This window comes from Hypomesus transpacificus, unplaced genomic scaffold (genome assembly GCF_021917145.1).
Source record: "Hypomesus transpacificus isolate Combined female unplaced genomic scaffold, fHypTra1 scaffold_245, whole genome shotgun sequence".
Classification (NCBI taxonomy): Eukaryota; Metazoa; Chordata; class Actinopteri; order Osmeriformes; family Osmeridae; genus Hypomesus; species Hypomesus transpacificus.
Window position 1 is genome coordinate 128,504 of NW_025813775.1, and position 26,521 is coordinate 155,024.

General features: G+C 42.8%; 3 protein-coding genes and 1 non-coding gene across 4 annotated transcripts; 2 read left to right on the forward strand and 2 right to left on the reverse strand.

Annotated features, from left to right (window-relative positions):
- Positions 1–1,947: 1,947 nt before the first annotated feature.
- LOC124462764 (myomegalin-like) lies at positions 1,948–11,053 on the reverse strand. The gene is made up of 27 exons (XM_047014385.1): positions 10,998–11,053; positions 10,761–10,882; positions 10,533–10,643; positions 10,156–10,232; positions 9,985–10,051; positions 9,179–9,375; positions 8,742–8,925; positions 8,607–8,660; positions 8,366–8,512; positions 8,158–8,223; positions 7,933–8,040; positions 7,656–7,832; positions 7,403–7,489; positions 7,103–7,243; positions 6,862–6,993; positions 6,573–6,755; positions 6,280–6,471; positions 5,829–6,008; positions 5,263–5,691; positions 4,981–5,160; positions 4,802–4,874; positions 4,413–4,658; positions 4,093–4,248; positions 3,733–3,995; positions 2,959–3,589; positions 2,212–2,410; positions 1,948–2,050 (listed from the first exon to the last, which is right to left on the reverse strand). Exons 2-25 carry the CDS (start codon positions 10,842–10,844, stop codon positions 3,326–3,328), a joined length of 3,798 nt encoding a protein of 1,265 aa, XP_046870341.1. The 5' UTR covers positions 10,845–10,882; positions 10,998–11,053; the 3' UTR covers positions 1,948–2,050; positions 2,212–2,410; positions 2,959–3,325.
- A 320-nt stretch (positions 11,054–11,373) lies between these two features.
- Positions 11,374–11,445, forward strand: trnaa-ugc. Its single transcript has one exon. It is a non-coding gene; the product is annotated as a tRNA-Ala (tRNA).
- Positions 11,446–11,710: 265 nt separating this feature from the next.
- LOC124462773 (lysosomal membrane ascorbate-dependent ferrireductase CYB561A3-like) lies at positions 11,711–14,546 on the reverse strand. The gene is made up of 6 exons (XM_047014405.1): positions 14,338–14,546; positions 13,788–13,976; positions 13,138–13,346; positions 12,719–12,873; positions 12,396–12,552; positions 11,711–11,965 (listed from the first exon to the last, which is right to left on the reverse strand). Exons 2-6 carry the CDS (start codon positions 13,972–13,974, stop codon positions 11,945–11,947), a joined length of 729 nt encoding a protein of 242 aa, XP_046870361.1. The 5' UTR covers positions 13,975–13,976; positions 14,338–14,546; the 3' UTR covers positions 11,711–11,944.
- A 6,397-nt stretch (positions 14,547–20,943) lies between these two features.
- LOC124462772 (mucin-12-like) lies at positions 20,944–24,938 on the forward strand. Its single transcript, XM_047014403.1, has 2 exons — positions 20,944–23,528; positions 23,919–24,938. Exons 1-2 carry the CDS (start codon positions 20,988–20,990, stop codon positions 24,876–24,878), a joined length of 3,501 nt encoding a protein of 1,166 aa, XP_046870359.1. The 5' UTR covers positions 20,944–20,987; the 3' UTR covers positions 24,879–24,938.
- The last annotated feature ends 1,583 nt before the right edge of the window (positions 24,939–26,521 follow it).

Genomic DNA, 26,521 nt, shown 5'->3' on the forward strand with positions numbered 1-26,521 from the left:
TCTTGGAGTTCTTTCTTGGTTAACTTTTTAGAAGAACGCTATTGGTATCCTTGTGTGTGGATAAAGTAGAGAGAAAGGGATAGAAAACAGAGAAGCCGAGATAGAGATCTATAAGTGCATCGCCTCAACTGACGCGGCGCAGTTTGGTTTCCTCATCCCCTCGTGGTTTATCTTTGGGCCTGCGTTTCCTTGACAAGTCCTCGTTTATGTCGTGGGGCGCTATGGTGGTCTGTACAATCACAGCGGCAGGCTCCAAGCTGTCGATCCCAGCAACAAACTCCTCCTGCCCAGGCTGCACACTCTCACAGTCTGGTACAGGCCCTAAACTCTCTGAATAACAGTCCATTTGCCCTTCCCCTGTGTCTCTCGCTTCACACTCCTTCACTGCCACTTTGTCCATACTGACAGAGAGCTCTGCTGCTCCCATGTGGCCGTTAATGGGTACTGCCTCTGCCGGACACAGCAACTCTCTGGTCAGTGTGGCTAACTGAGCTTGGATGAGATTGCGGTGCTGCTCTTCCAAACTCCTCACCTGAAAGCAGAATGCCCCCACCCCCCAAAAAAACAGCATTGAAATGAAACAGTAATTTTATTGCTTAAATCACACAGCATGCATTTTCCCCAAATTTCGACCCAAGTAAAAACCTGTACGCACCAGCTGGTTAACTCTTTGTTGACAGTTTCCGACTGAGCGGTACTGTTTCAGTTCTTCCGACAGTTTGAGGTTGGACTGCACCACAGTAGACACCTGGCAGCACAATGGAAGAGAGAAGAATAAATAAACGTACGTACAAAAGACACCCATCGTTCTGTTTACTGAACCTCTGGAGTGGCTCCACGTCTGCTCTACCTGATCTTGGAGCCTCTGTATTTCAGCCCTCAGATTCTTCTCCATGATATGCTTCTCCAGTCGAAGAGCCTCATTCTGCTGCTGAAGGTCCAGAATCTGCTTCTCCATTTGCAGGGCCTGCTCCAGGCTTTCCCCACTCTACAAAATGTTGCACGAGGAGAGCCCAGTATTAAAACCATCAGGACTGCAGGCTACAAGCACAACATTATGAAGAAAGACAAATATTGAGTCCAAAAAAGAGCCTTAAGAACAGGCCAGTACAGCTCAGGTATAGATAAGGTCAACACGGCTGGATTAGACACAGATAGCTTCTCTGATGTCCCTACCCTATCTAGAGACAATGCACACTGAAGTCAGTTTAAGTGATAACCAACCAACCTGTTCCTCAATGATGCTTGCAGCCTCTTCATAAATCAGGCTGCCAGTCTGGCTATCCGGGTCCATGAGCACCAGTGTCTGGGTTCGGTCCAAGGCATGCTGGGAAGGATCCACCTCCTCCTCAGACGCCACAAGGAATCCATTGTTCACATTGCTGCCCTTCAACAAGAGAAGCCAAAGATCACGGTACAATCACCCACCATAAGACACTCGTCCACTCACTTGCACATGTGCAGACAGACTTTGGTACGACACATCTATCCATCTCACAGCTCCTCACACAAGTAACCCACCACAATTCGTGAGATATATATGGAACCTTTGGCTCCACAGTGTGCAGGGTTTCGGTGTTGCTGTTCTGACAAGACTGGCCCAGTATGGTTGATAGTGCAACACCCTCAAGCCCGGATTCTGGGCACACAGTTGGCCCTCCATATGCCTTGGGGTGTGCCTCTGCACTGTGGTCATAGTACTGGCGACAGTTTACTTCCTACGGGGAAAAAGAATGGAAGTAGGATCAGCTGTTGATAAGCACACCACGCTCTCTCTAGCTAAAACAAATGTTCACTGATGCAAGTTATTTCTGTTCTACATTGTCTTGATCGAACTGGACACAGTTTAAAGTCAGCACCTGTGTGACCTGAATCTGGAAGGTGGTGTGGGGGTTTCGAAAATGGGTCTTGAAGTGTTTGATGGCCTCGTCTCTGCGGTTGAAACCATTTCGGCAACGATAGCAGTGCCAGTGGGCGCCTTTGAACCTTTTCTCCCCTTTAATGGTGCCAACTATTTCACAATGGTTGCAACATCTAAGCACCTTAAGGCCTGGAGGTTGGAAGGAACAGGTTGAAGAAACACCAAAGGTTTATACCTTCTTAATGGAACAAAACAGCTCTCACACATGCTAACCCTGAGTGTCGTACCATATTTATTACATTGTTTGTAGAGTATGTGTGAAATGGTTGGTATGAATACAATCTTCTCACCACCGAAGTCAATGCCCTTGTCAAGATGTTTGATACGAAAGTGAGCTCGTAGAATGACAGAATCCTGATATGTTTCGGCCACTGTGCAGAGAGGGCAGTGCATATGAACACCCTTGTTTCTTCCTGTGCAATTTTCTTCCTGACATACCACTGGGTTATAGGTGTGTTCACCGTCTTTGATTCTCACTGATGGATGGGCCTGAAAAAAATAAATAATCACATACCAAGATACTATAAACCTCGACATGTTTAGCAACGTGTCACTATATGACTCGCATCTTGCTAATGTCACAATTTCTTGTGGCTTACTTCTAATGTCCTATTTAAAACTACGATGGACTGGAATACAGCCATAATCGTTGAAAAAGACCTGCCATTTAGAGATAAGTTCCACATAGATAGCTCGCCAGCTTATCTTCTACTACAAACTGCCAATTAACTTGTAAACTATTTAAAATTAGAGCTAACTAGGTATCCAGTGTAGCGTGCTAGCTAAGTTAGGTGGACAGTTGCTTCTCAAGTAACAATATTCACCCAGTTAGCTAGCTACATAAGTTAGCCAGTCAGATAGATCAGTGTCTGATGTTGTAAACAAGTCAGTGGTAGAGGACGGTGGGCTAGGTACAGTAGTTTGCATTATAATATTGTTAGCTCAACCCTAGCTAGCTAGCCTAGCTGCCTAGCCAAGTATTGGTACTGGGCTGTAGCATTCAAATGAGTCAACAAATTATTTGATCATTTACTCACAATAAATGCCATCATTTTAAACGTTGAACCCGTTCACCAACGTTCAGGCAGACACGTGAAGCTACCAGCTCATTTTACGTTTAAACAAGCGAGCCAAATCGTATGTTGTCGAGTTTCATGTGTTGTTCGTCATCGAGCATGGTGCACACAATGTTCCTCTCAGGTCTGTTGCCGGCTAATCAGCGAGATAGATAGGAGTCGTGTAGGCTGGTTTGGAACCCATGTGGAGTAATAACTTTGTAGTATTGAAAACACAACTTGCTTGAGATAAAAAGACTGATAAAGAATCGGAATACTTATACAGTTGTTTTAGAATGCATTGTATTGTACGTTTTTTGCTGTACATTGTTTTTATGCTGTTTGCTGTTTAGAGTTTCCTCCGGTTGACTTTTCTCAGGCGCTTGATTGCCTCTGAGAGCATCTTCTTGTTATAGCATTGCCCCATTGTCAACCTCTCGATTTCATTCTTTAGTTCAAGGTTTCCCCTGTTGAAGCCAGAAGGCGTCACACTTTTACTTTTCAGATGTGTACTATTTCTGCCCTCGTGCTTCAGGAGACGGCTGGCTTCTTCTAAGGCATGTTGGCTGGCCGCAATTGTTGCAGAGAGTTGCTTGACAAGCTTCTGGTCCACCTGTACGTTACCCCACAAAACATAAAACAGAAGTTAAAATCTTAACTGATTAAGCTTGATTACATCTGCATATTCTATCATGATTTTAATCAAATTAGTCTTTTACTCTGCACAGATTCTTTTTCTCAAATCTTTGCACTGACCGTTGCCTGAGGGTCAGCGTGGGGTTCACGATAGCAATCCTGCAGTAGCTGAATCATGACGTTCGTCAGTGTCTTCCCCTCTGATATGAGCCTCTGGAGGGTCAGGGAATCATCAGTCTGAGCTGGGACATGACAGGTCTTTTCCTGGACCCACAGTGCTGATAGACTGCTGGTCAACGAGGAAGGGACAGAGTCCTCCATGCTACATGAGGACCAGCTGCTTTGAGAGGCGTTATCATCCATTTTAACATGGTCTCTTCTCCCTGGTGTGATAAAGACAGTGACAAAATGAAGGTGTAACCGCCACTGGATGTTTACATTTCAAGTGCTTCAATATTACAGTGCTGTCTTTGTTCTTACATGTATCTGAGAGGTTAGTCCTGCTTGAATGCCTGGATGCTGCACAAGTCACATAGTTGATGTTGATAATCTGGGGAGGAAACCCTGGCCGACTGCCAAATTCAGATGTATTTTCTCCCGTTGGTTTTATTTGAGTTAAACATTTGTCTGTGAACTCTGAAACAAAGCAAACAACAAACACATTATATTTAAATTTACGGTCGGTTTGGGGTATTCTGACAGGGTGACTTTGGTGCATCACACAGATCATTTACTAAATAATTAAGGCCACAATAATGTGGTCAGTTTTGTTATTATATATTGTGTTTATAGGACTGTACCATAGCTCTGATCCATTGTAGGCATGCATGGGTCCTCTTTACAGTTGTTGTCCACTGTGAGTGAGGAGGAGGTGAAACTGTGGGCATTGTCCTGAGCCATGATGTCTCTGTGTAAGGACAGCTGGCTGTGGAGGGTCTCGTTCAGGCGCTCACTAACTCTCAGTCTCTCCATCAGGCTCCCCTTCTCCTTCTGGACCACCTGGGGGTGCCTCTCACTAAGTGGTAAGATCTCTTGACACACCGGGGCTGAGAGAGAGGTGAGAGAGAGGGTGGAAGGTGATTGTATACAACTGAAAATTGAGACTGTCTTATGAAAAGTGTCACACATTGGTGTCTGGTACAAGACATGGTTGAACCACAGACAATTCTCATCTGGATCACACCCTCACCTTCCCTGTTTACTGCGGTTTCTTTTCTCTGGAGGGTAAGGCCTTGCAGGGTAAGGGTAAGGCCTTGCAGGTCCTGGGCCAAAACCAGTGAAATAGATTCATGCATTGACAACGGATCCACATAATAAAAGCTACAATGCACTCAAAATACAAATAGAAAAGAAAGATCACAAACAAACCTTGATGACCTTCTCCTTCTGAAAAAGGGTATCTCTGAGTTGAAGAACCTCTGTGCTCTTCTCCTGCAGGCTAGCTGAGATCTGAGTCTGCGCTGACCACAGCTCCTGCTGCCTCCTGTTGAATTCCTGGAGCTCATCTGCGTGTTTCCCTATAACCTGCTGCTGATGCTCTTTCAACTCCTTACAAGCGAAGGGAGATTGTTTCAATGATTATTTATCCCATAAGAGGTCCGAAGCCATCCCGTACTCAAACTCAGTGTTGTGAGAATGCTACATAGTTACCTTGAACATTCGCTCGTTGAAAGAAATGGTCGCCAGAAGCTTTTCCACCGTGGCTTTGTAGTCTGTCAGCTGTTTGTCTCTGTGTAGTCCTCTTTCCTCGTCCGCCTCTTTGGTTTTGGCGAGGACGGCCTCCATCTCCAGGAGTTTCTGCTCTAACTGATCCACTTTTCTGGTGCTGTTCTCAGCCTTGCTCTGCAACCTCTCCTCGGCTAGCTGTTTTTCGGTGGCCAGCGTGGCCTCCAGCTCCTTCAGTTGGAGCTCTAACATTTCGACTTTTGTGTTGTTGTTCTCGTCGTCGTGCAGTTTCTTTGTGTCTGAATCCTGCTTTGTCTGATTCAAAATGGCCTCCATGTCTCTCAGATGCTGTTCCAACTCCTCAAGGTGTTCGTCGCTAGACTCTTTCTGGCTTTGCAGTCGGCCAACCATGACCTTAGATATGAGTGTGCAACAGGGAGAACATTGTATCCTTCGAACTTTTCCTTATTGTTAGAACGTTGTGTACAACTGCACAAATAGAAACAACTAGTATTGTTCAAAAAAGCAACGTAGATGTTAATCCTCTATACCTCTAGTTGTTGAGACTTTCTACTCGACTCTCCTTGTAGTTGGGAGATGATAAAGTTTTTCTCCTGGAGTACGTGAGAGATACAGTCCTCTAACGATCCCTTGGTTGGCTGCAGCTTCCTTAAGATTTCCCTGGCGGGTTCTAGCTCTTGGTCCACATCCTCCATCAGCGACTCCAAAGCCTACACGAAAGAGACCGAAGTGACCATGTGATATCAACACCGGACTAGACGAATGTATCTTATATGGATCTTCCCTTTGGCACTTATTTGTTTTTTTCACAATGTATGCTTGATGTTTTGGCTGCTTGCAATGTTTGGGGCTACCTCGTTGTTATGATCAGTGACCTATGCTCTTTTGTAAAGCTCTCTCTTGGAAGTCGCCTTGAATAAAAGCGTCTGCTAAATGCATAAATGTAAATATCCTTCACAGGATAAGTTGGACTTTGGTCACCTTTAACACTTGTGCATTCATGTTGATGGCAGCCTGAAGCGTTGCTACAGTCTGTTGGTAGTCAGTCTTCTGTTTTACGTTCTTTGCTTGGCTTTCAGCCAGCATATCCTCTGTCTCCATCAGTCTCTGTTTCAGTTGTTCTATCTCTATCCTTCTGTCCTCGGTCTGTCTCTGCAACCAACCATCCGTCACCTGTGGGGACGGAACCAAACGTGATTTGAACGAATCAGAAAATGGAAACAAAATCCAAACTAACACGTCAGCAAAGTGCCACAGGGTTCTGTGTGTAGTACCTCAGTGATGTGTTCAGTCTCGCTTGTCAATGGTTTCTGCAGGCAGGCGGCAATTTGGTCCTCGTCCCGCCGCCGGGTTTCAGTAAGGTTTTCCTTGAGCTCTTGCTCTTCTTGTGGACATTTAAATGCCTCCACGGTTTGATCCACATCCAGGTCTCTCTCCTTCATCTGAATACACAGACTCTGTCAAAATGGGAGAATGATATAGTGAATATATATTTATACCGTATAGTCTGTATATTGTTTCTATTTGTGATGGGTGTGGTATAAAGTATAATTCAACTTGTACATTGATGATGTCTTGGTATGACATTTCGGTGTTTTTTGCTTGCAGGTCAATGATCTTTTGCAGCAGTTGAGACATATTTGACGAGTTGTTCGCTTTACATTCGATGGCACAAAGAATCTTTTCTTTGGCTCTCTGGGAATTCACATCCACATTAAAACAAACATTTGATTGAATCAATACTTCAAGTCCCCATTGATAAAATGCACATCCGCATATTGATAAGCCCACAGAAGATGCGTACATTGATAGAATCTTGGATGTGTGACAAAAGGTTTGCCTGGGTAGGAGGGGGATGCGACTGAAAAGCTAATAGAGACTCCTGAAGTCGACAAATCTCCCTGTTCTTCTCTTCAATCACAGACAACATGTCCTCTCTGGCTTTCTGCAACAATGACCCGGGTCAAACCAGTCACAGGTGACCCACAACCAGTTCAATTATCAGGATGAATGAAGAAACAGTTTATCATTTGAAAAAGTAGAAGGATTACAGATATGAGTTGTTATCAGACCTCGTAAGAAGTGATGTATGTAGTGAGTTTACCTCAGAGGCATGTTCCAGGTCTTGAAGTTGTTTCTGCAATTCTGCCTCCTGTTGGTGATTTGCGTTGCTATCGGAACATTCAGAGCTCTGCAAAACAAAATTCAAAACCAGGGATTACGTTCCCAATTGTGTTGAAATAGATGCAACAAGTACACCTGTTGACCCTCTGAAACGAAACAATGTTATAGTTCATTTATACTGTATGTCAGATATACTGTGATGTGGGGTTTGAGATTAAAAAAAAATGATGAACCTGTGTGAGTCTGTTTTTCTCCTGCAGTTCGCAGGTAAGTGTCTGTATGGTCTCTTCCATTTCCTTCAGTTTGGTTTCACTCTCCATCAGGACAAATTCCTTCTCTGCCAGGTCCTCGTTGGCCTGCTCCAAGGTTTCCTGTAGCGCCTTCATCTTAACCAGTTCGGTCTCTAGACCCTAGTTTGTAAAGAGCAGTGTTTACTTGTGCAATTCCCCTCATAATTGTGTGTGTGGGAGGGTTGTTCGATGTTGCTTCCACAAACTAAATGGATCTCACATGGATTGAGTCTTCATGGCTGAACAGCAGGTTGTTGAGCATTTGAAGTTCTTTCTCCTGCTGCTGCATACACTGCTTGAGGTGTTCAACCGAATCTTTCTCCTTGTCCTTTTGAATAAACGAGGAGCCATTAGACAGCCTGTGGGCCACGTGTTTTTGGCCTAACAATCTGATCCTGTACACGGTGTGACATTCGACATGTTTTAATGTGTCCTTTTTTCTCACCTCAACCACATCCTCTTTTCTGCTTTGCTCGTCCGTATATAGGAAAGAGGCTTTCTCCGTAGCTTGCTACAAATAAAAATATGTCAAGTGCGTTTTCAGCTCAGAATCTTTTTGACATTTTGGAAAGGAGCACTATCAGCGATGTCTGCATTTCCGACCCTTTGAAATAGACTGAAAGCACGATCGCCATACATGTGCAGCTGTTTACCTGCAGTAGTTGGTCTTTTTCCTGCAATTTGTGGTTCAGTTTCAGAATGATGGCCTCCTGCTCCTTTAGTTTGAAACCACTGTCCGCCAGCAGGAAGTCCTTTTCTGCCATGTCCACATTAGACCTTTCAAGGAGTTCCTGGATGTCCTGAACAAGATATAGGAAATGTTACAGGAAATCAGTATTATTATAATCATATTGCTGCCTCAGTTTTGCTGAACATTTTGTTTCGGGTCCACACCTTCAACTGTTTGTCAAACTTTCGCTTCTCTCTGTTGATATCCTGTTCCAGAACCTGACAAATCAGACATTTCATCTATTTAAAGACTTTGTTTTCCCAACTAACCACTATGTTTGAAGTGATCTGTATTCTGACCTGCTGCTCAATGAGGGATGTGAGTTGGCTGTCGGGGTCACCTGCAGGCTGGTCTCCACTGACCTGTCTGACCCCATCAGTCCTCAGCTGCTCTATAACAGTATCCTGGGACTTTACTGATGCCTGGAGCTGCTCTATAACAGTATCCTGCGACGTTACTGATGCTTGGAGCTGCTCTATGAGACTTGTGTGTGTGTGTGTGTGTGTGAGAGAGTGAGTGAGTGAGTGAGTGAGTGAGTGAGTGAGCGAGTGAGTGAGTGAGAGAGAAAGATAGAGAGAGAGAGTAAGAAAAAGAGACAGAAAGAGTGAGAGAGAGAAGTGGAGAGAACGAGAGGGGGGAGGGAAAAAGTAAACTTTGATAAACATTACTAGGAAGGTATTGGTAAATGTGGTGGGGTTGCATGGAAAATGACATAACTTTCTAAGCCTTTTTTTACCAGTCTTTCTCCCCTAGCAAGTTAAGTAAGTCCTGGTTTTGGTTGGGACACTTGTCTTGGGGTTGTGGATCAGTTTGGGTGGGTGTATCTGAATGGCGGTTTCCCTTGACTTCATTCTCCAGCTCCAGTACTCGCATCTCCTCCTGTTCCAACATGGCTACAAGTTTCCCAACCTCAATCTTAGATAGCTCTAGATCCTACACAAAATGAGGAGAACACACATCAATACGTCCTCTGGGAAACACGTGACAAAATGTATTTATAGTCACTAAGTAAAGTCAGTGAGAAAGCACATTCCTAATACTAAAATGAAAACAGGAAGAACGTCCCCGGATGTTAAGGGGTAAGAGACACTGAAGTCATCTTTAGATCAACTCTTCAGTCACACAGTCAGTCCACCCAGGTACATGCTGATCTTTTTCTACTCAGGAATCAAGTATGGGGTCAGATGGGTGAGCGGTTAGGGAAGCGGGCTACCAATTAGAAGGTTGCCGGTTCCATTCCTGACTGCAAAAAATGAAGTTGTGTCCTTGGGCAAGGCACTTCACCGTACTTGCCTCGGGGGGGGGGGGGAATATCCCTGTACTTACTGTAAGTCGCTCTGGATAAGAGTGTCTGCTAAATGACTAAAGTTAAAGTATGCCTCTTAGGATAATGCCAACAGGAAGCCCAGGGTATGACAAGGCTGTATGTTATTGAACCAGTTGTTTCATCTCCACCTTTCCCAATGACCAGTTCAGCCTTCATAACTCTGCGGTTTCATTTTGGACACTGATGTGTCATCCCTGCAGGGACGTAGTGCCTACTTTTTCCAGTTGTGCGGTCCGCACGTCGCAGGTCTGTCTCAGCTGCTCCATTTCACTGCTGGTTTCTCTGGATCAGTCAAGAGGACAGAACACTCAATGTTAGTTTGCAGAAAGTGATAGGATATGGTTAAGTGAAATGTTTTGGGGATTTGTCGCTTGAAAGTGGCTTACATAGCAAGGACTGACACTCTTTCCAGTTCTCTCATCTCCTCCTTGAGTGTTTCGACTTCCACGTTCAGGTTAATGTTCTGCATTTTGACAAGGCACGTTTTTGTTGGTCACATAGCTACTGGGAATGATTAAAACAACACCCTCTAATTCCTTTTATATTGTAAAATGTAAAAAAAAAAAACACAAAAAAAAACATTTGGATTTTAGCTAAGCTTCCTGTTACTTATCTTATACAGATGATAGGCTACTAACAGATGATAGTAGTGCTTCGTGACTACATCTGCAGAGCAGCGAAAAGTCATTATCCATACCCCCCCCCCCCCCCTCCCCAACACGCTGTTAATTAGGCCAAAGCTTTTACTTCCGAACCCACTTACTGTTTTGCACATTTCCTCCACAGAGCCGTCACATTTCTTCTGTAAGCACTCTTCATAGTAGAAGATGCGAAGCCGGAGGTTGAAGTTGTCCTTTTTAAGATCAGAGATGATCTGCAGAGAATACAATTTTCAAAGAACAACCGTACAATTGAGTAGGATATTCTATACAGCATCTGTTACCATCTAGAGTTTTAAATAATATATATATATATTTTTTAATCTCTAAACCTCTGTTATTTTCTTCATGGTCCATGGTAGGCGTACATCAGCTGTCACTGGGCCGATTGAACCGTGCTCTTCTTTGAGGTCCATGTTCGCTACAGACAGGCTGACCCAAGTCAGGGCGATGTCTAAGACAACAATTACAACACAACCATACGATAAGTCTAATATAACAATGCAACATCAGTTGTCAACAGTTTTTTCATTTCCATTCATAGGGGATAGCCAAAAATACACCCTGACCTGAAACAGCTAATAACGTAGCTACACCCACAGACCTTCTGTGACTCCCGTAACCAGAAATGTCTCGATTCCTTATTTTGCTTTGACTCAACAACGTTTTGTTTCACACTGTGACGTAACAAAGTGTCAACATTCGTATTATTCCAACATTCGTTTTCTAATATCGACATTTATATGTATTCCTCCCATAGGCAATTCCTCAGAAGACTAATCTGAAAAAGTCTGTAGCTATGTTTTATCCGGAACACGACAACAACGTTTTAAAACATTCTGAAGTAGAAAATGATCACATTATGCAGAAAAGTTTATAAACGAACCATTTATCCGGACATACAATGCAGTTTATATAATTAATGTTTTCTAAAATGGCACGGAAGGGGATGTAGCTCAGTGGTAGAGCGCATGCTTTGCATGTATGAGGCCCCGGGTTCAATCCCCGGCATCTCCACAAATTTTTACTTCCAAAGGAGCACATAGGAAGCGTCTCATCGTCCTGTAAAATATGCCCGAAACAATGAGTAACGCGCTACTCTGTTTTTTAATTGCAGGGGGATTTGAATGCTATGCGCAGTTAAGTGTACTTCTGTCATATCAACACTTTCTACAACCATGGATTTCTACTGCTTTGATTTTTTTTTTTACTAGGCTACAACACATTTGCAGCAAACGTTTTGCTTTTCAATGTAGAAATGACAAAGACTTTGTTGAAGGTAGCATCCATTATTTAGGCATTGAGTTCTCTTTTTATTTGTAATGATAAATATGTTTCAAATCTTTACATCGAGTGCATTAATTTTGGGAACAACATTTTGGGCGGCATCAACTTCTTGATATGTCCCTCTAGTCTTGAATCTTCAAGTCTTGTAGACTTCTCATCACCAAGGCAAAGACTGATGCCATGGGATAAAATCCAATTTCCGACCATGCACAAATTCAAAAATATGCCATCAACTGTCACCAGGAAGCAGCTGAAAGGAAATCCATACAGTATATTTATTAATATTATTACCCTCATGTTCCTCAGCGATGGAGAAATTCCAAATTCTCCTCCTTTAACATTAATATAATAAAATAACTAAATGTAACTGTAATATACAGCCAGTATACAGTACAGTGCAAAAGTCTTAGTCACCCAATATTTGTACATCTTAAAATGTTTATTTTTCGTTTGTCTTCCATATTTGTGTGGGAGTATAAAAGTGCAATGTTGAGAACATTTCAGTTTTTTCCTTTCATCGTGTCTTACATTTTTTTTTTTTTCATTTGTCTCTAAGACTCTTACACAGAAAATCTCTGTGCATAAACACTTACAAAACCAGCATCCAAACATGATATCTTAAGCACGTGTATAGCCTACACGTGTTATTCTATACAATGTAATATGTAGCGGCCACTCACTTGAGATTCCTCCTGCATTTGCTCTGGCCTTTTCCACTTCTGATTGGTTAAAATTCGAAGGACGATGAACCCAAAAGCTACTATCAGTATCCCGAGGATATTAGCAAAAACAGCCTCAACAGGCAGACTTGAGTAGGCCTCAGCAGTGCTCCTGTTACTGGATGGGAATAACAATCAATTATTTCGTTCAAATTCACAATTAAATTTTTCACATTCACATTTTAATGTTAATTAACATTTAAAATACTCTGCCACAGTTTCATTATTCTCAGATTGGGCGTAGTAGACCCATGTGTTTTTTCTGGGTTCATCTTTGTTCTCACAGAGTAAGGAGCAGCTTCTCATTGATGCCAGAGATGCAGGAGATCACACTGAGGATGAAGATGGCTCCTCCCATCCATACGTGGACCGGTTTCAGGAGTTTACGCAACCCCAAGGGGGAACATGGCATCATAAAGACTCCCAGCCCCAGGGCCCACTGGCAAACAAGAAGAGAGGGAGAGTGGACAAAGACAAATTGCAATGGTGGAATAATTCGATTCTGCTGTATAGACGAGCTTTAGAGGAACCAACAAGTCAAACACGAAACAATCCAATACCGAATCCATTGCACTCCAAGGGAAGTTCCCAAGATGGACACCACATACTGTGTAAAACAGTCCACATTCGGTTCGACAGACTAAGTATACACGGTTAGGCACATTAAAGTATTTGGGTGTCAAAATCTCCTGTTGTGACGTACCTGCAATGCAAACAGGAAGGTGGTGCAGATGCCCACCCAGCTGTGGAGCGAGTAAAGGTCAGGGATGTGGTAGCCGGAGTGGAAGTCAAACACAGCACACAGGCCCAGGGTGGACAGCAGCAGGGCAGACAACAGCAGACCAGAGTGCACCAGCTTCCAGGTGTGCTTCTTGTGTTGCCATGTGAACGGGACACGGTACATAATCGCCGCTGCACACAGCGCGAGAAAAAACGATTTTTTTTTAATGTGTCTCGAAAAAGTCCTGAAAACCAACGTAGTCATGGTAATCCAGAAGTAATGATGATTTAAGTTAATGCATACAGATGATGCGCATTAGTGGTTTGAACATGAAAGGATGTGAGAGGCGGTGATAGACGGTGGGAAAAGCAGAACATGTTTTCCTTTTCTGATCTTTGCAGTTGGGTTCTGTAGTCTGGGTGCAGAAAGACATTCACGCTCACATTTAGGCTATTTTCCTCACTTTTCACAGATCCAACTTCTTCTGGTGGAACACAACTGTGTAACAAGCTACAAAGAGACTGACTGTTCAACTTAACGGCCAGGGAGAATAATGAGAGAGAATGTCTGGCTTTGCAATGTACTTCTTAACCCTGTTTTGAAAAATAGATGTGAAAAATCGCATGACTCACCGTATCCAAAGAGCACCAGCAGCCCAGTTACCATGAGAACAGGGTGCCAGTTGAACTGCAGCGCAGAGGCGTCCCATGCAAAGCCACCGCGCCATCGGGAGCTCCAGTAGGTGACACAAACCACACACAGCAGGCCCAGGGCCAGGCAGAACACATAGGTCACGTAGAAGAGAGCAGTGCTAGCCATGACTGTTGTGGGAGTAGGGGAGAGAGAGATAGAGAGAGAGAGAGAGAGAGAGGAGAGAGAGAGAGAGAGAGAGAGAGAGAGAGAGAGAGAGAGAGAGAGAGAGAGAAGGGGTGGGGGCGAAAAATCGGTCAAGATAAAAAAAATATGAGAAAGAATAGTTACTGGCAATTTGATCAAAATTACTTATCTAGACAACAATTTGGGTCCTTATTTTATTGGGTGCTTTTCCTTCTTTTACGTAACTTTTTTTTACGGAACATGATCAAAATTTTAAATGTTTCTAAAACAATTAAAAACAACTGTCGTTCAACTCTGTTTCAAAATGCACTTTGCGATAAATCCACAAATGTGTGTTCAGCTCACCCAGCCTGCAGTGGTCTTCTCTTGGGCTGGTGTGTGTCTGTTCCCTGTCCTAACCCCTCAGAAGCAGCGACCAAGACAACAAAGGCAGGACCTAAGTTATAGAGCAGACACATATATAGATACATCTTCTCTATACAACTCCATCAGTGTATCTCATGATCCGTTTAAAGGAAAGGGCGGGCTTATGCATCAGTCGAAATGCCTCGTCATATGTGTGTGCATGTGAATGACTGTGTGTGTCTCCGTGTGCATGTGGGTGTCAGCTAGCCTTCAGTTGTTATTGAAATTACCAATCCATGTTTTGCAACAACAAAAGTGTACCTTTTCATAACTAATAGCGTATTCTGCAAAGTCATGGTGAAAGGCTGGGTTGTGGTGAATGGCTCACAAAGGCCTCAGTGTGATTCGAAACGGAGCCATGTCATTGTAATTATCTTGGATATTGAACATGGATAAGGTTTGAAAAAAGGGGAGTTGATGTAAACACAAAGTAGACACACAAGAGTGGCCACATGGGGAAGACTCATTGTGACCAACCCTAACCTTTCTACAAGAAAGGATACCACAAAGCCTGGAATAAAATAAATAAAGAGAATGCATTCAAAGAACAGTTTTATTGAAGTCTTAGTGACATTATAACAAAGCCATCACCCTCTGTCCTTTAACACTAAGTATGTAAAATTGTTAGAGATGTGTTATTGTTTTGGATGGTATGTGTGTTCTCATCATCACACATGCTGTTCTGTGTCAGAGGTTGGCTTGACATCAACCCTTTTATCCATTCATTTGAAATCTTTAACCAAATAGAATAGTGATATCTTTCCAAACCCTTTAGCCATGTGATAAATGATGATGTGCTCACTGCAGAAACATTTAAATGAGACTGGAACTGCAAAGCAGGGACGAATCATCCAAGCTACACATCATACAGGAAAATGATGACAGGAGAAGGAACAGCCAAGCTCGGTATGATTTGTTTGGAGAAGACTTCCTGTTCATCCTTGTCCTCCACGAAGACCGTCAGGAACTGGTTCAGCTCCCAGGGCAGCTCGTGGCATTGGTCCGGCAGCACGCGGATGCAGGGGACGTCTTTCCTGAAACGGAACTTCGGAGCCCCGTCATCGGGAGGCGGCTGCTGTTCCTCTGCCGCTCCGTCACCGGCAACCTTATCAACCTTGTGAACATTATCAACATTATTAAACATTATCAACGTCATCAACATTAGCAACATTATTAACATTATCAACGTTTCAACGTTTCAATGTTATCCACATTACCAACATCACCAACATTATCAACCTTAACAACATTATCAACCTTATCAACGTTATCAACCTTATCAACGTTATCAACCTTATCAACGTTATCAACATTATCAACATTATCAACCTTATCAGCATTATCGACGTTATCAACTTTGTCAACCTTGTCAACATTATCAACATTATCAACATTATCAACCTTATCAACATTATTAACATTATCAACCTTATCAACCTTATCAACGTTATCAACCTTATCAACGTTATCTAGGTTATCAACATTATCAACCTTATTAACCTTATCAACGTTGTCAACGTTGTCAACCTTATCAGCCTTATCAACGTTATCAACCTTATCAGCCTTATCAACGTTATCAACCTTATCAGCCACGATGAAGGCGTCTCTCTCCAGCGCTGTTTCCGAGACGAACACGCGGATGTTCCTCTTGCTGTGGTTTTTCAGGGTGCTTTTTGTGCTGATGGCTCCCATCCTCTGGTTGTGGATCTGATGCTGAGAGAAGGGATGTGCAGAAGGGAGGCTAAGAGACGTTCCTTGTTTTGTGCCTGTAGTGCCGAATAAAAGTCAATACATTAAAACCTTTCCACAGCATAGAGACCGCCAGTTCTGTTTTCTCTCAACAGGAGCCCTCTTTATTCAAAATACTACCCAAAGATATTCTTTTGTCCCGTGGAGCAGCGCCAAGTGTCATTAAAAGCTTTCAAGAAAATTAAAAACCCGAAATATTAGGGTGGATCTGGTCAAATGCCATTCTCCCTCTTTGTCTGAAAAGGGGAGCAGGATTCATGTGGAAATCTAACATTCCCTGCCTTGCCCTTGGTCCAGAGTGATGCTGGTAAAGGTGTTCTGTTTCAGAACAAGTTAGTGCTGCCACTGTTCTGAGAGTTAAATGGCCCCCCACTGACTCCATGGGCCTGATCGCCTTTGTCCTTTTAGATGGCAAGGTCACTACATTTCTGTCTTTCTCTTCCTCTCAAAGGGAATCATTGACATTTAATGTTAAAGGTTATTGAAGTGGACCTTCTACCTGCAAAGGATACACTTGAACGGTATTGATACTGTTGCACATAGTTAAATTATACTTATCATCCAGACAGTCTTTTAGGACTGAGCAACTGAACAGGAGAGATCTCCTTCTTTACAAGATGGTAATCCTCTTTCTCATGAATTTCGACACACTGTACATCTTAGAGTCTCGAGTCACAGAACATCATATACAACTGCCACTCGTAACACAATGACAATACATTGTCATTGTGTGAAGTTTAAATGCAAATGAACATTTTGCTAACTATTACCAATTATTTTTGCCGAACAAGTTTTCTAATGGTATTTTGTTCATGGTCTTACCTTGTGTCGTTTAAGTTGCGTGAAGGGATGATACCGAGGACAAACAACCAAAATAATGTCTCTGACCTGCCAATGTGACTATCAGAAAGGCTGGCATGGTGAAAGGTGTGTCAAACATCAGATAGCATGCAAACACACTGTGCAGTTGTGCCACGTTTGCCTACTGCTACCAGCCCTCTTTTGGTCATCTCTTGACTTGACGGCTCTGTGTGTGTACTGCAGGATGAAGAAATGACGTTACTGGAATCTTGAGTACATGAGTTTCAGCCAGGTTATTAGGGTCATTGTGAAACTACCGTTGTCAAAAGGACATTGTATTCGTCCGTTTATTTAAGTCTGTGTACAACTCTACAATGACTCAACCTTTCTTATCATTCCTTTCTGGCAAATCCTGCTTACTGGCTCTCAGTAATGACGATAGACAAGTGCTTGAACTGTGACCTCATCCTAGTCCCCCATTAGATACAATTTTTATCAGCAAAAGCTCACCTCAGGTTTGGTTGAATTCAAGCTGTGAACCATTACTCTCCCACTGATTCCATACCCTTTCTATTCAGTTCAGTTCACTCTCCTCTCCTTCAACTTCACCATGCCGACGACTTCCACCAAACAGCACAAAGCCTTAGAAATTCACTTGTGGAAAATCGATCAAGGATATTACATTAAGGCCTCAGGCCTAACCCCAAGAGCACATTAGATATTTTCTAACAAAAAATGTCTTATTGTTTCAGGTCATTTCAGGACCCTGTAGGGCAGTAAGACAAGCAGAAAGATGCACAATGCGTCCTCTTCTCTCACAAATGGACAGGATTTCTGCCTTCACAGTTTTTTCACCAGTCATTAATGTGGATCTAGTCCTTGATGCTCAAATTAATGTGTACAGTTGTCTGTGGAGATGTCCTTGAAGTGTATACATTATTAAATTCAGTTATGTCCACTCTCATAGTGTCATCCAAACCACTCACACACATACAGCTAAGAGACTCTTTCATCTTCCCATTCTTCTCATTTCATTGAATGCCTCATGTCCTCTGATTATGAGTGTATTGTGTTCATCCTCCCTGCTCTGTGAGTAAAAGTGAACCCCATGGCAGATCATTACAATTTCAACAGCAAAATAATAATAATTACAAACTAGAATTTAGAATCATGCACAGCAAGACTGAACTTTGACATTGACACTAAATTTAATTAATGATCCCATACATGTATCCTGGGCAGAGTATAGTACAGTGTTTCCTTCTCGCAAGGTAACATGCGACAGTGTGAACTGAGGTCTGCTCTGATCTTAAACATGAATAATTCTCTCGAGTAGTGAGGTGACATAACGTGTGATATGGCATTTGCATATTCAAAATGAAAAGGTGAACTGTAAGCCAAGATAAAAAATTACTCTCGAGCCTTTGTCGGGCTTAGAGCACTCTGGAAAGTGCAATGAGGCTGTGTTGGTTACCAGTGTACCTGGCTGCCTTGAGCCCATTCCCCTCTGGTGCAGGGGGCTGGCTTAGGGGGGGAGGCTCCATGGGGCCCTGTAAGAAACTGCTCCTCAATGGACACCCCCCCGATGGTTTGGAGACATCTCTAAGGCGAATCGTTCCCTACTGCAAGTGCTTCAGGAGAAAATGTGTGTATGTGGCTGCCTTGCAGAGTCCGAAACAATCTCCTCTCTACTGGGCGTACAGGATCCAGGACCAGTGGCATAGCAGGTCCTTTCAGGATTCCTTGGATGAGATCAGTGAATGGCACATTCCGTCATTGGTATGCTGAGATAAGTCCCTTTTTGAAATATTTGACATGTTTTTTTTCTGTGTCTGTCCCATTGTGTGAAAAAAGGAATTACATTTGACCCAAACACTCATTTGATACAAAGTGGGTGGAGACTGGCTGGGTCCAGTCCAAGGCCATCCTTTGGTAAAATAGGCTATGTCAAGCACACTTTGTCAAACAGTGAAAAAGAGTTGAGTGCCTCAAATCCAATCAGTTGATGAACCATTGGAACAGAAAGATGCCCCTTTTGGGAAGAGCCAGTATAGACTTTGATGTGCCTGCTTTATAGACTTACCAGAATGTGCATGTTTGTATTATACAAAGGGCATTACAGCTATTTGCACAAGGCACACATGTTTGTATTGTACATGCATCATGTGCTAACATGATTATCTTATCCCACCCTATTCAAGGTTATTGCTCGCTTGCTCCAGGGAGAGAAAATAGCCCCAATCCCCAGCGCTTGGAATTCAGGTACCCCACGCCCTGTCACGTATGTTGTGAGTGGAGAGTTCCCACACCAGAAGGGGGAAGACAACTACCAGCTCAGTGGGCCGAGCGTGGTGTGGATTGCGTACCACCACACAACCACCACAGGACAAACCATCCAGGGAGCACTGGTGCAAGAGACCGAAGGAGCCGGAAACTGGGTTCGCAACACTCTGGTTCAATTGCAGGAAAAGCTGACAGCGAGATATACAACTGCCAGGCCTGTGAAAATATTCACTAGTTACCAAGAAAGACAGCAACAATCTAAAACAGATGGTTTAAAGAGTGTGGGACTTGGAGTGAAAACACCACAGATGGAAGGGGTTTTGAGTGGCCAGCAGAAGCCACAAACAGCCTTGGATGTTTCAGTAAAGATGATGTTTTCTGTGCCCGAATCACTAGACAAAGGTTTAGTCAGACAGCAGGATAATTTCCAAGTACAAGGTTTTTACTCTAAGGACTCGCCAAAGTGGAACCCAGCTCTTGAATTAGTGATGACGGGAGAGATAATTGAAAGTGCAAATGACATTTCAGTGCCGGAGAACTCCAAGGATAATTATGCTAGTCTAACAAGGTCTTCAATCTCACACAACAGCCTAAGTAGGGTGTATGGTTTCAAAGCTGATTCCACTGGGGATGACCATGACTTCAAGCTGTCTAAGAAATTCATTGGTGCAAAGAGACGTATACTTAGTCAGCCACAGCATGATATGCTGCCACCTCTGTATAAAAAGAGTGAGGATGGGGAACCAGACAACACAGACACAACAAGACCTTCACACACTGTGGTGGAACCAGCGATGCTGCCAACCAAAATGTTAGAATCACCCGGTACAACAACTTCAGAGAATGACTATACCGAGGTGACAAATGATCCTGGCACAGACAGGGAAGAGCTTTCTACACCATGTTTCCAAGACGATGAAACATCAGAGGAAACGGCAACAGTACCGCCTCACGACCTAGAAGCTTCACCGACAACAAGTAACGAACATACAGCTCCAGAGAGTCCAGAGACAGAATGTACTGAAGTACCAGAAAGTGTACCAACAGAAAGCCCACCATCGCAAACTACAATACACACAAGGACAGAACTTGAAGAATTGGAAAGTCCTTCAAAAACAAGCATTTTTCAACCCTTAACTGCTACTGAGAACCTAGAGACAGAATGTACTGAGGAAACACAGATGCCAGCTAAGAATGTAGATGATGTTTCATTAACTACGGCTGGCCCTGAAATGAAAACAACAGTGGAAAATACAGTGGAGAATAAACCAACCGATGTTTTTGCAGAGCCAACTACTGCTGCAGAAAGATTAGAGACTGAACATTTTGTTGAAACCGAATTTCCACCAACTGTGTATAGTGACGAAACTCCTCAAAATACAAAAAAAACTGAGACAATCACAGAAAGAATAGCTATTACAACTACTGAACTATTCCAAACTACACTAAATTGGAGAACAGAACTACCTGAAGACATCGGAAGTCCTCCATCAAATAATCTCGTACCAGAAACGGAAATGACTGTGAAAACTACAGTGGAAAATAAACAAACTGATAGATTGACAGAGTCAATCACGACTGTGCAAACATTAGAGACTGGACTTACTGTTGAAACCGTATTTCCACCAACACAGTGCACCGATGAAACTTCACAAACTACAAAAAACCCAGAGACATTGACAGAGGGAATAGATATCACCCATACAACTGAACACCCGCATACAACGGAACATACAAAGGAACCTGAACATCCACAGATGGATAGCACGCCTGAACCATCCCCAACTACGGGAGAAATGAAGGCAGCTACAGAGATCTTGGAGACAGAACGTACGGAGGAGACACTGACGACATCTAAGAGCATGGATGAGATTTCCTCGACCACCATCAGAACAGTAACTGAAATGACCACGGAAACAGAGAATGAACCAGATGTTGGTTTACTGGGGTCAACGTCTTCAGCAGAAATATTAACAACCGAACACATGGATCAAACAGAATATCCACTTACAAAGAGTGTAGAGGAAGCCTCACCAACAACAAAAAACCCAGAGACAGGGGGATTACAAATGACACCTACTGTTGAAAAAGGTGAAAGCACACATATTACTGAATATATAGAGAAACCTGAAAATGTACTAACAGGAAGTACACCTGAAGCATCCACAACTACGGTAAACATGAGAACCGAACTGCCTGGAGACTTGGGAAGTCCTTCAACAACAAAGATCATACCAGAAACAGAAATGACTGTGGAAACTACGGTGGAGGATAAACCAACAGATGCTTTGGCAGAGTCAACACCGACTGCGGAAAGATTAGAGACTGATCATCCAGATGAAACAACATTTCCAACAGCACAGAGTACCGATGAAACTTCACAAACTACAAAGAATTCCGATGAGGTGACAGAAGGGCTAGACATTTCATCTACAATTGAACACACGCTTAATACTGAACCAGACATGTTACAGACAGAAAGCCCACAATCGCCAACTACAGAACACGCGAGGACAGAACTTGAAGACTGGGAAAGTCCTTCAACCACAAGCATTGTTCAACCCTCAACTGCTACTGAGAACCTGGAGACAGAAGGTACTGAGGAAACACAGATGCCAACTAAGAGTGTAGATGATGTTTCATTAACTACGGCTGGCCCTGAAATGAAAACTACAGTGGAAAATACAATGGCGAATAAACCAACAGATGTTTTTGCAGAGCCAACTACTGCTGCAGAAAGATTAGAGACTGAGCATTTTGTTGAAACCGTATTTCCACCAACACAGTGCACCGATGAAACTTCACAAACTACAAAAAACCCAGAGACATTGACAGAGGGAATAGATATCACCCATACAACTGAACACCTGCATACAACGGAACATACAAAGGAACCTGAACATCCACAGATGGATAGCACACCTGATCCATCCCCAACTACGGGAGATATGAAGGCAGCTACAGAGATCTTGGAGACAGAATGTACGGAGGAGACACTGACGACATCTAAGAGCATGGATGAGATTTCCTCAATCACCATCAGAACAGTAACTGAAATGACCATGGAAACAGAGAATGAACCAGATGTTGGTTTACTGGGGTCAACGTCTTCAGCAGAAATATTAACAACCGAACACATGGATCAAACAGAATATCCATTAACAAAGAGTGTAGAGGAAGCCTCACCAACAACAAAAAACCCAGAGACAGAGGGATTACAAATGACACCTACTGTTGAAAAAGGTGAAAGCACACATATTACTGAATATATAGAGAAACCTGAAAATGTACTAACAGGAAGTACACCTGAAGCATCCACAACTACGGTAAACATGAGAACCGAACTGCCTGGAGACTTGGGAAGTCCTTCAACAACAAGGATCATACCAGAAACAGAAATGACTGTGGAAACTACGGTGGAGGATAAACCAACAGATGCTTTGGCAGAGTCAACACCGACTGCGGAAAGATTACAGACTGAACATCCAGATGAAACAGCATTTCCAACAGCACACAGTACCGATGAAACTTCACAAACTACAAAGACTACAGATGAGGTGACAGAAGGGCTAGACATTTCATCTACAATTGAACACACGCTTAATCCTGAACCAGACATATTACAGACAGAAAGCCCACAATCGCCAACTACAGAACACGTGAGGACAGAACTTGAAGACTGGGAAAGTCCTTCAACCACAAGCGTTGTTCAACCCTCAACTGCTACTGAGAACCTGGAGACAGAATGTACTGAGGAAACACAGATGCCAACTAAGAGTGTAGATGACGTTTCATTAACTACAGCTGGGCCTGAAATGAAAACTACAGCGGAGAATAAACCAACAGGTGTTTTAGCAGAGCCAACTACAGCTGAATCATTAAAGACGGAACAAATCACACCAACTGAATGTGTTTCCAAACTCACAGATGTGTATACAACAGTTGAAAACCAAGAACTGGACACTCCAAAAGAAACTTCAAGTATGACAACAGAGACTGCATTAATACCTATGTCCACTCCAGACATCCAAGAGACAGGAAGTCAACATCAAACTGAAAGTCCACATTCGCCGAGTGTAGGTGCACATCAACCAGAATCTGTGTTCACAAAAGAAATCAAGATTCATACTACTGAAACTGTACCAACAGCTCTTACAGAGAGTTCAAAAACGGAAAAGGTGTACACTGGCATTAGAGCTAAATACTCTCCAACCACTGAGAGCCCAGAAACCATGACAACAGAAGAAGCCAAAAAGATAGTGACAAAACATCCAGAAGCGACCGAAAATCCACTAATAGTAAGTATAGACGCACCTACTCTCATCTTAAAAAGCCCTCTTCAAAAAATAAGTAAATTGGCAGTAAGGAGTGACACACACACAACAAAGAGTATTGACACAGAGTGCACTGAAGACACAGACAGTCCACCTGAAAAAGCGAATGAAGGCCCATCTCTAACCGCTTCTCAAATCTTAGGTAGGAGTGAGGAGGACACTCCCACTGACAAACCCCCCGTTACAACAGGGTACTCAGAAACAGAGTGCACAGGTGAAACAGACAGCCCCCCCCCCCTCACAGTGCAGAATCCCGTACCGACACCTATTACACAGAGCCCTGAAACAGAATACACAGATGAAGCCGATGAGTCAAATGATATGAAATCCTCAACAGTGGCTTCTTCTCCACAGGCCACGGACGGTGAACATGGCTTGGTTTTGCCCGGCTGCACAGGCTTGATCCATCGCACCGAGGCCGGGATGAGACGCTGTGCGCAGAGATGGAGTTTCGAAGTTGGAAAGAGACTGAAACAGACCCAGTTCCCTGCGGAGGCGATGTCTCCGATCCTGGACAGAGCAGTACCAGGAGAGGGTCAATCTCACAGCTCAGGGCCCACAGGGATGTCTAGTCCAGGCACAGGGGCTCTAACCGTGTCCGAGGGCGATACAGGCCATAAAGCTCTGCCTGCAGAAAGGAACGCGCAGAGGACAGACCATAAATCAAATCCTGTCGGTGACAACGACAATGACCATTTCTATTACTTTAATGGGAAGCTGAAAAAAGTTCACAATTATTTTGATCCTAAAGAGAGCGGTGCGTTGAATTCCTACAAAAGCCCTCTCTCCCATAAGAAAAGGAACCTGTCAGAAGGAAAGAAAGATCATTTGGACAGTAAACATCAGTTGAAAGGTCACTCCCAGAAGAACAAGACAGCCTTGTATTCTTCTGAAATGATGAGCAGAGACAAGCGGGATGTTACCACATTTAGAAATCAAGCCAGCGACGAGGCCAGTAACAATCATCCTCCTGCCCCCTCAGCAAGTGTCATAAAGACACATGCTGAAGGTAACACAGTATCTAGAAAAATCCAAATGAAAATTACAAATGCTAATTTAGCTGCTGGCAGAGAGAAAAATGTAGAAGAACAACAACAGGACAGAGACAGAGGTAGAAGTCGGTCCAGAATCTGCCAGGGACTCATTCATCATGGTGGGTCTGTATTATACTGCATATTGAAGACACTACAGTCTAAGGCTCCTATTTATGATGTTAGTGATTCCGCCAGTCAAAAGGTCACTGGATTTAATCAAATCTGGACGACAGGGGCAGATGTACACGATTTAATACCATTTCCCTCTGAAAAAGAATAGACAGATATCTCAGCATGCTATTGCGTCACATCTCCCTCCTCTCTCTCTCTCTCTCTCTCTCTCTCTCTCTCTCTCTCTCTCTCTCTCTCTCTATCTCTGTGACATGTATATGTATGTATAAGCCTACCAAGTTATGTTTGATGTTAAGTCGCAAGATAAAAGCTAAAATAGTAAGTTAAGTTTGAACCTGCACCATATAACATTACCTTCTACAGCTAGACTGACCTACTTTTAGCCTGCTAATCATTTTTCTATTGATTTGCTGTTTATTTTGCTGCTATGGACTGTCTAGTGTATGAATAATTGTAGTCTGTTATATTGATAGACAATGTAGCTATTTAACCACTATTAAATAACTATATGGGCAACTATAATAGCTATATAACTGCCATCCTTAAATATCACAGTACTGATGCCTCATAAGGTTAAAATTGTAATCAATGACCTTATTCATCTCTGGTTTTTATTCACCCAAAAATTAAGGCACACTGTTCTTCTCTTTCATAAATAAAAAAATACAGTTGTTTTTCTCATTCAGTTTGACTATGGGGAAGTCTATCAGATAAAATGTGGTTTACTTTTCTAAATTGGTAATTTATAATAAATGTATATAGGACTTTTGTATGTCTCTTGTATTTCCATTTCTATTTCTGCCTGAGGTGAGAATCACCTCGGTAACACCTAAGTTTAAATGCATAACTTTTGATCGTCGCTATATGACCTGCAGGTGTGATCTTAGATTCCGCCAATTTAGCTACTACTTTTCAATGTACTTTCCAATACAGGCTGCAACGATTTCCAACACTTGCTCCGTGTCTGATTTCAACCGACAGGTAGAGTCCCGAACATCCACCAACCACTGCAGTGATTCACCATTTACTGCTTTCTGTTGAACGAAATCGTTCCTGAATCTGTTAGTGATCTGTTGTCTTTTGTGTTAGTATTTTGGCACAATACAGTATTGTCTAATCATAAATAGTACAGTTTCGTGCGTTACTTTTTTAACTGACTCATCATTGGTAATATGATTAAGGGTGTTTTTTTCAGTTAATTTCCATGAAAGCCAAAAACTGAGATTGTTATGATACCAATGCGATTGTTCTTTAAAACCGGCACATCTACTAGATTTTTGATGGCTTGAAAGTAAAACAGACAAATATTTCAGGAATCATAGTTCAATTGCAACCATTTTTTAATCTCAAGCTGGGAAATAGTAATACATAAGAGCCTGCACACTTTTTCACGAGGACCAGTGGCACAAGATGTCACTGTCATTACCGCGGGATAGGAGGCACAGAGGACTAGTCTACAGAGCGCGTTAATCACCTCAACCACCTGAAGTTGATCCCCGTCAAGGTAAGGTAAATCCGTTTGTATTATTTATTGACATTTTAACATAAAATACAATACAAGTACATTAAGTTCACAACGTTGTATTTGGGTTTGAATTATAATTCGATATTCAACTCAATTGACTTTATTAAACTGTTGGCTAACCCGAACAAAATGTTTGGTATAAATATTGCCTACTCAGCCTAAAAGATGAGCGTTCCTAAAACATTTCGCTCTCATCATCAAAAGTTGAATAACAAGATTCCCAGTCACTAATAAGTGTGAGGGGATGTGAATGTAATGTTTCACAG

Excerpts from the sequence above, each read along its gene's own strand:
- LOC124462773 (XM_047014405.1), bottom strand. The coding sequence starts at position 13,974 with ATGGCTAGCACTGCTCTCTTCTACGTGACCTATGTGTTCTGCCTGGCC. Across the intron at positions 13,347-13,787 it reads GCTGGTGCTCTTTGGATACG|CGGCGATTATGTACCGTGTC; the intron begins GTGAGTCATGCG and ends CGCTGTGTGCAG. Across the intron at positions 12,874-13,137 it reads CCTTCCTGTTTGCATTGCAG|TGGGCCCTGGGGCTGGGAGT; the intron begins GTACGTCACAAC and ends CTTGTTTGCCAG.
- LOC124462764 (XM_047014385.1), bottom strand. The coding sequence starts at position 10,844 with ATGGACCTCAAAGAAGAGCACGGTTCAATCGGCCCAGTGACAGCTGAT. Across the intron at positions 10,233-10,532 it reads TGGAGGAAATGTGCAAAACA|AACATTAACCTGAACGTGGA; the intron begins GTAAGTGGGTTC and ends GTCAAAATGCAG. Across the intron at positions 6,756-6,861 it reads CATACCAAGACATCATCAAT|AGTCTGTGTATTCAGATGAA; the intron begins GTACAAGTTGAA and ends CCATTTTGACAG.
- LOC124462772 (XM_047014403.1), top strand. The coding sequence starts at position 20,988 with ATGGATAGCACGCCTGAACCATCCCCAACTACGGGAGAAATGAAGGCA. Across the intron at positions 23,529-23,918 it reads CGACCGAAAATCCACTAATA|GCCACGGACGGTGAACATGG; the intron begins GTAAGTATAGAC and ends TCTTCTCCACAG.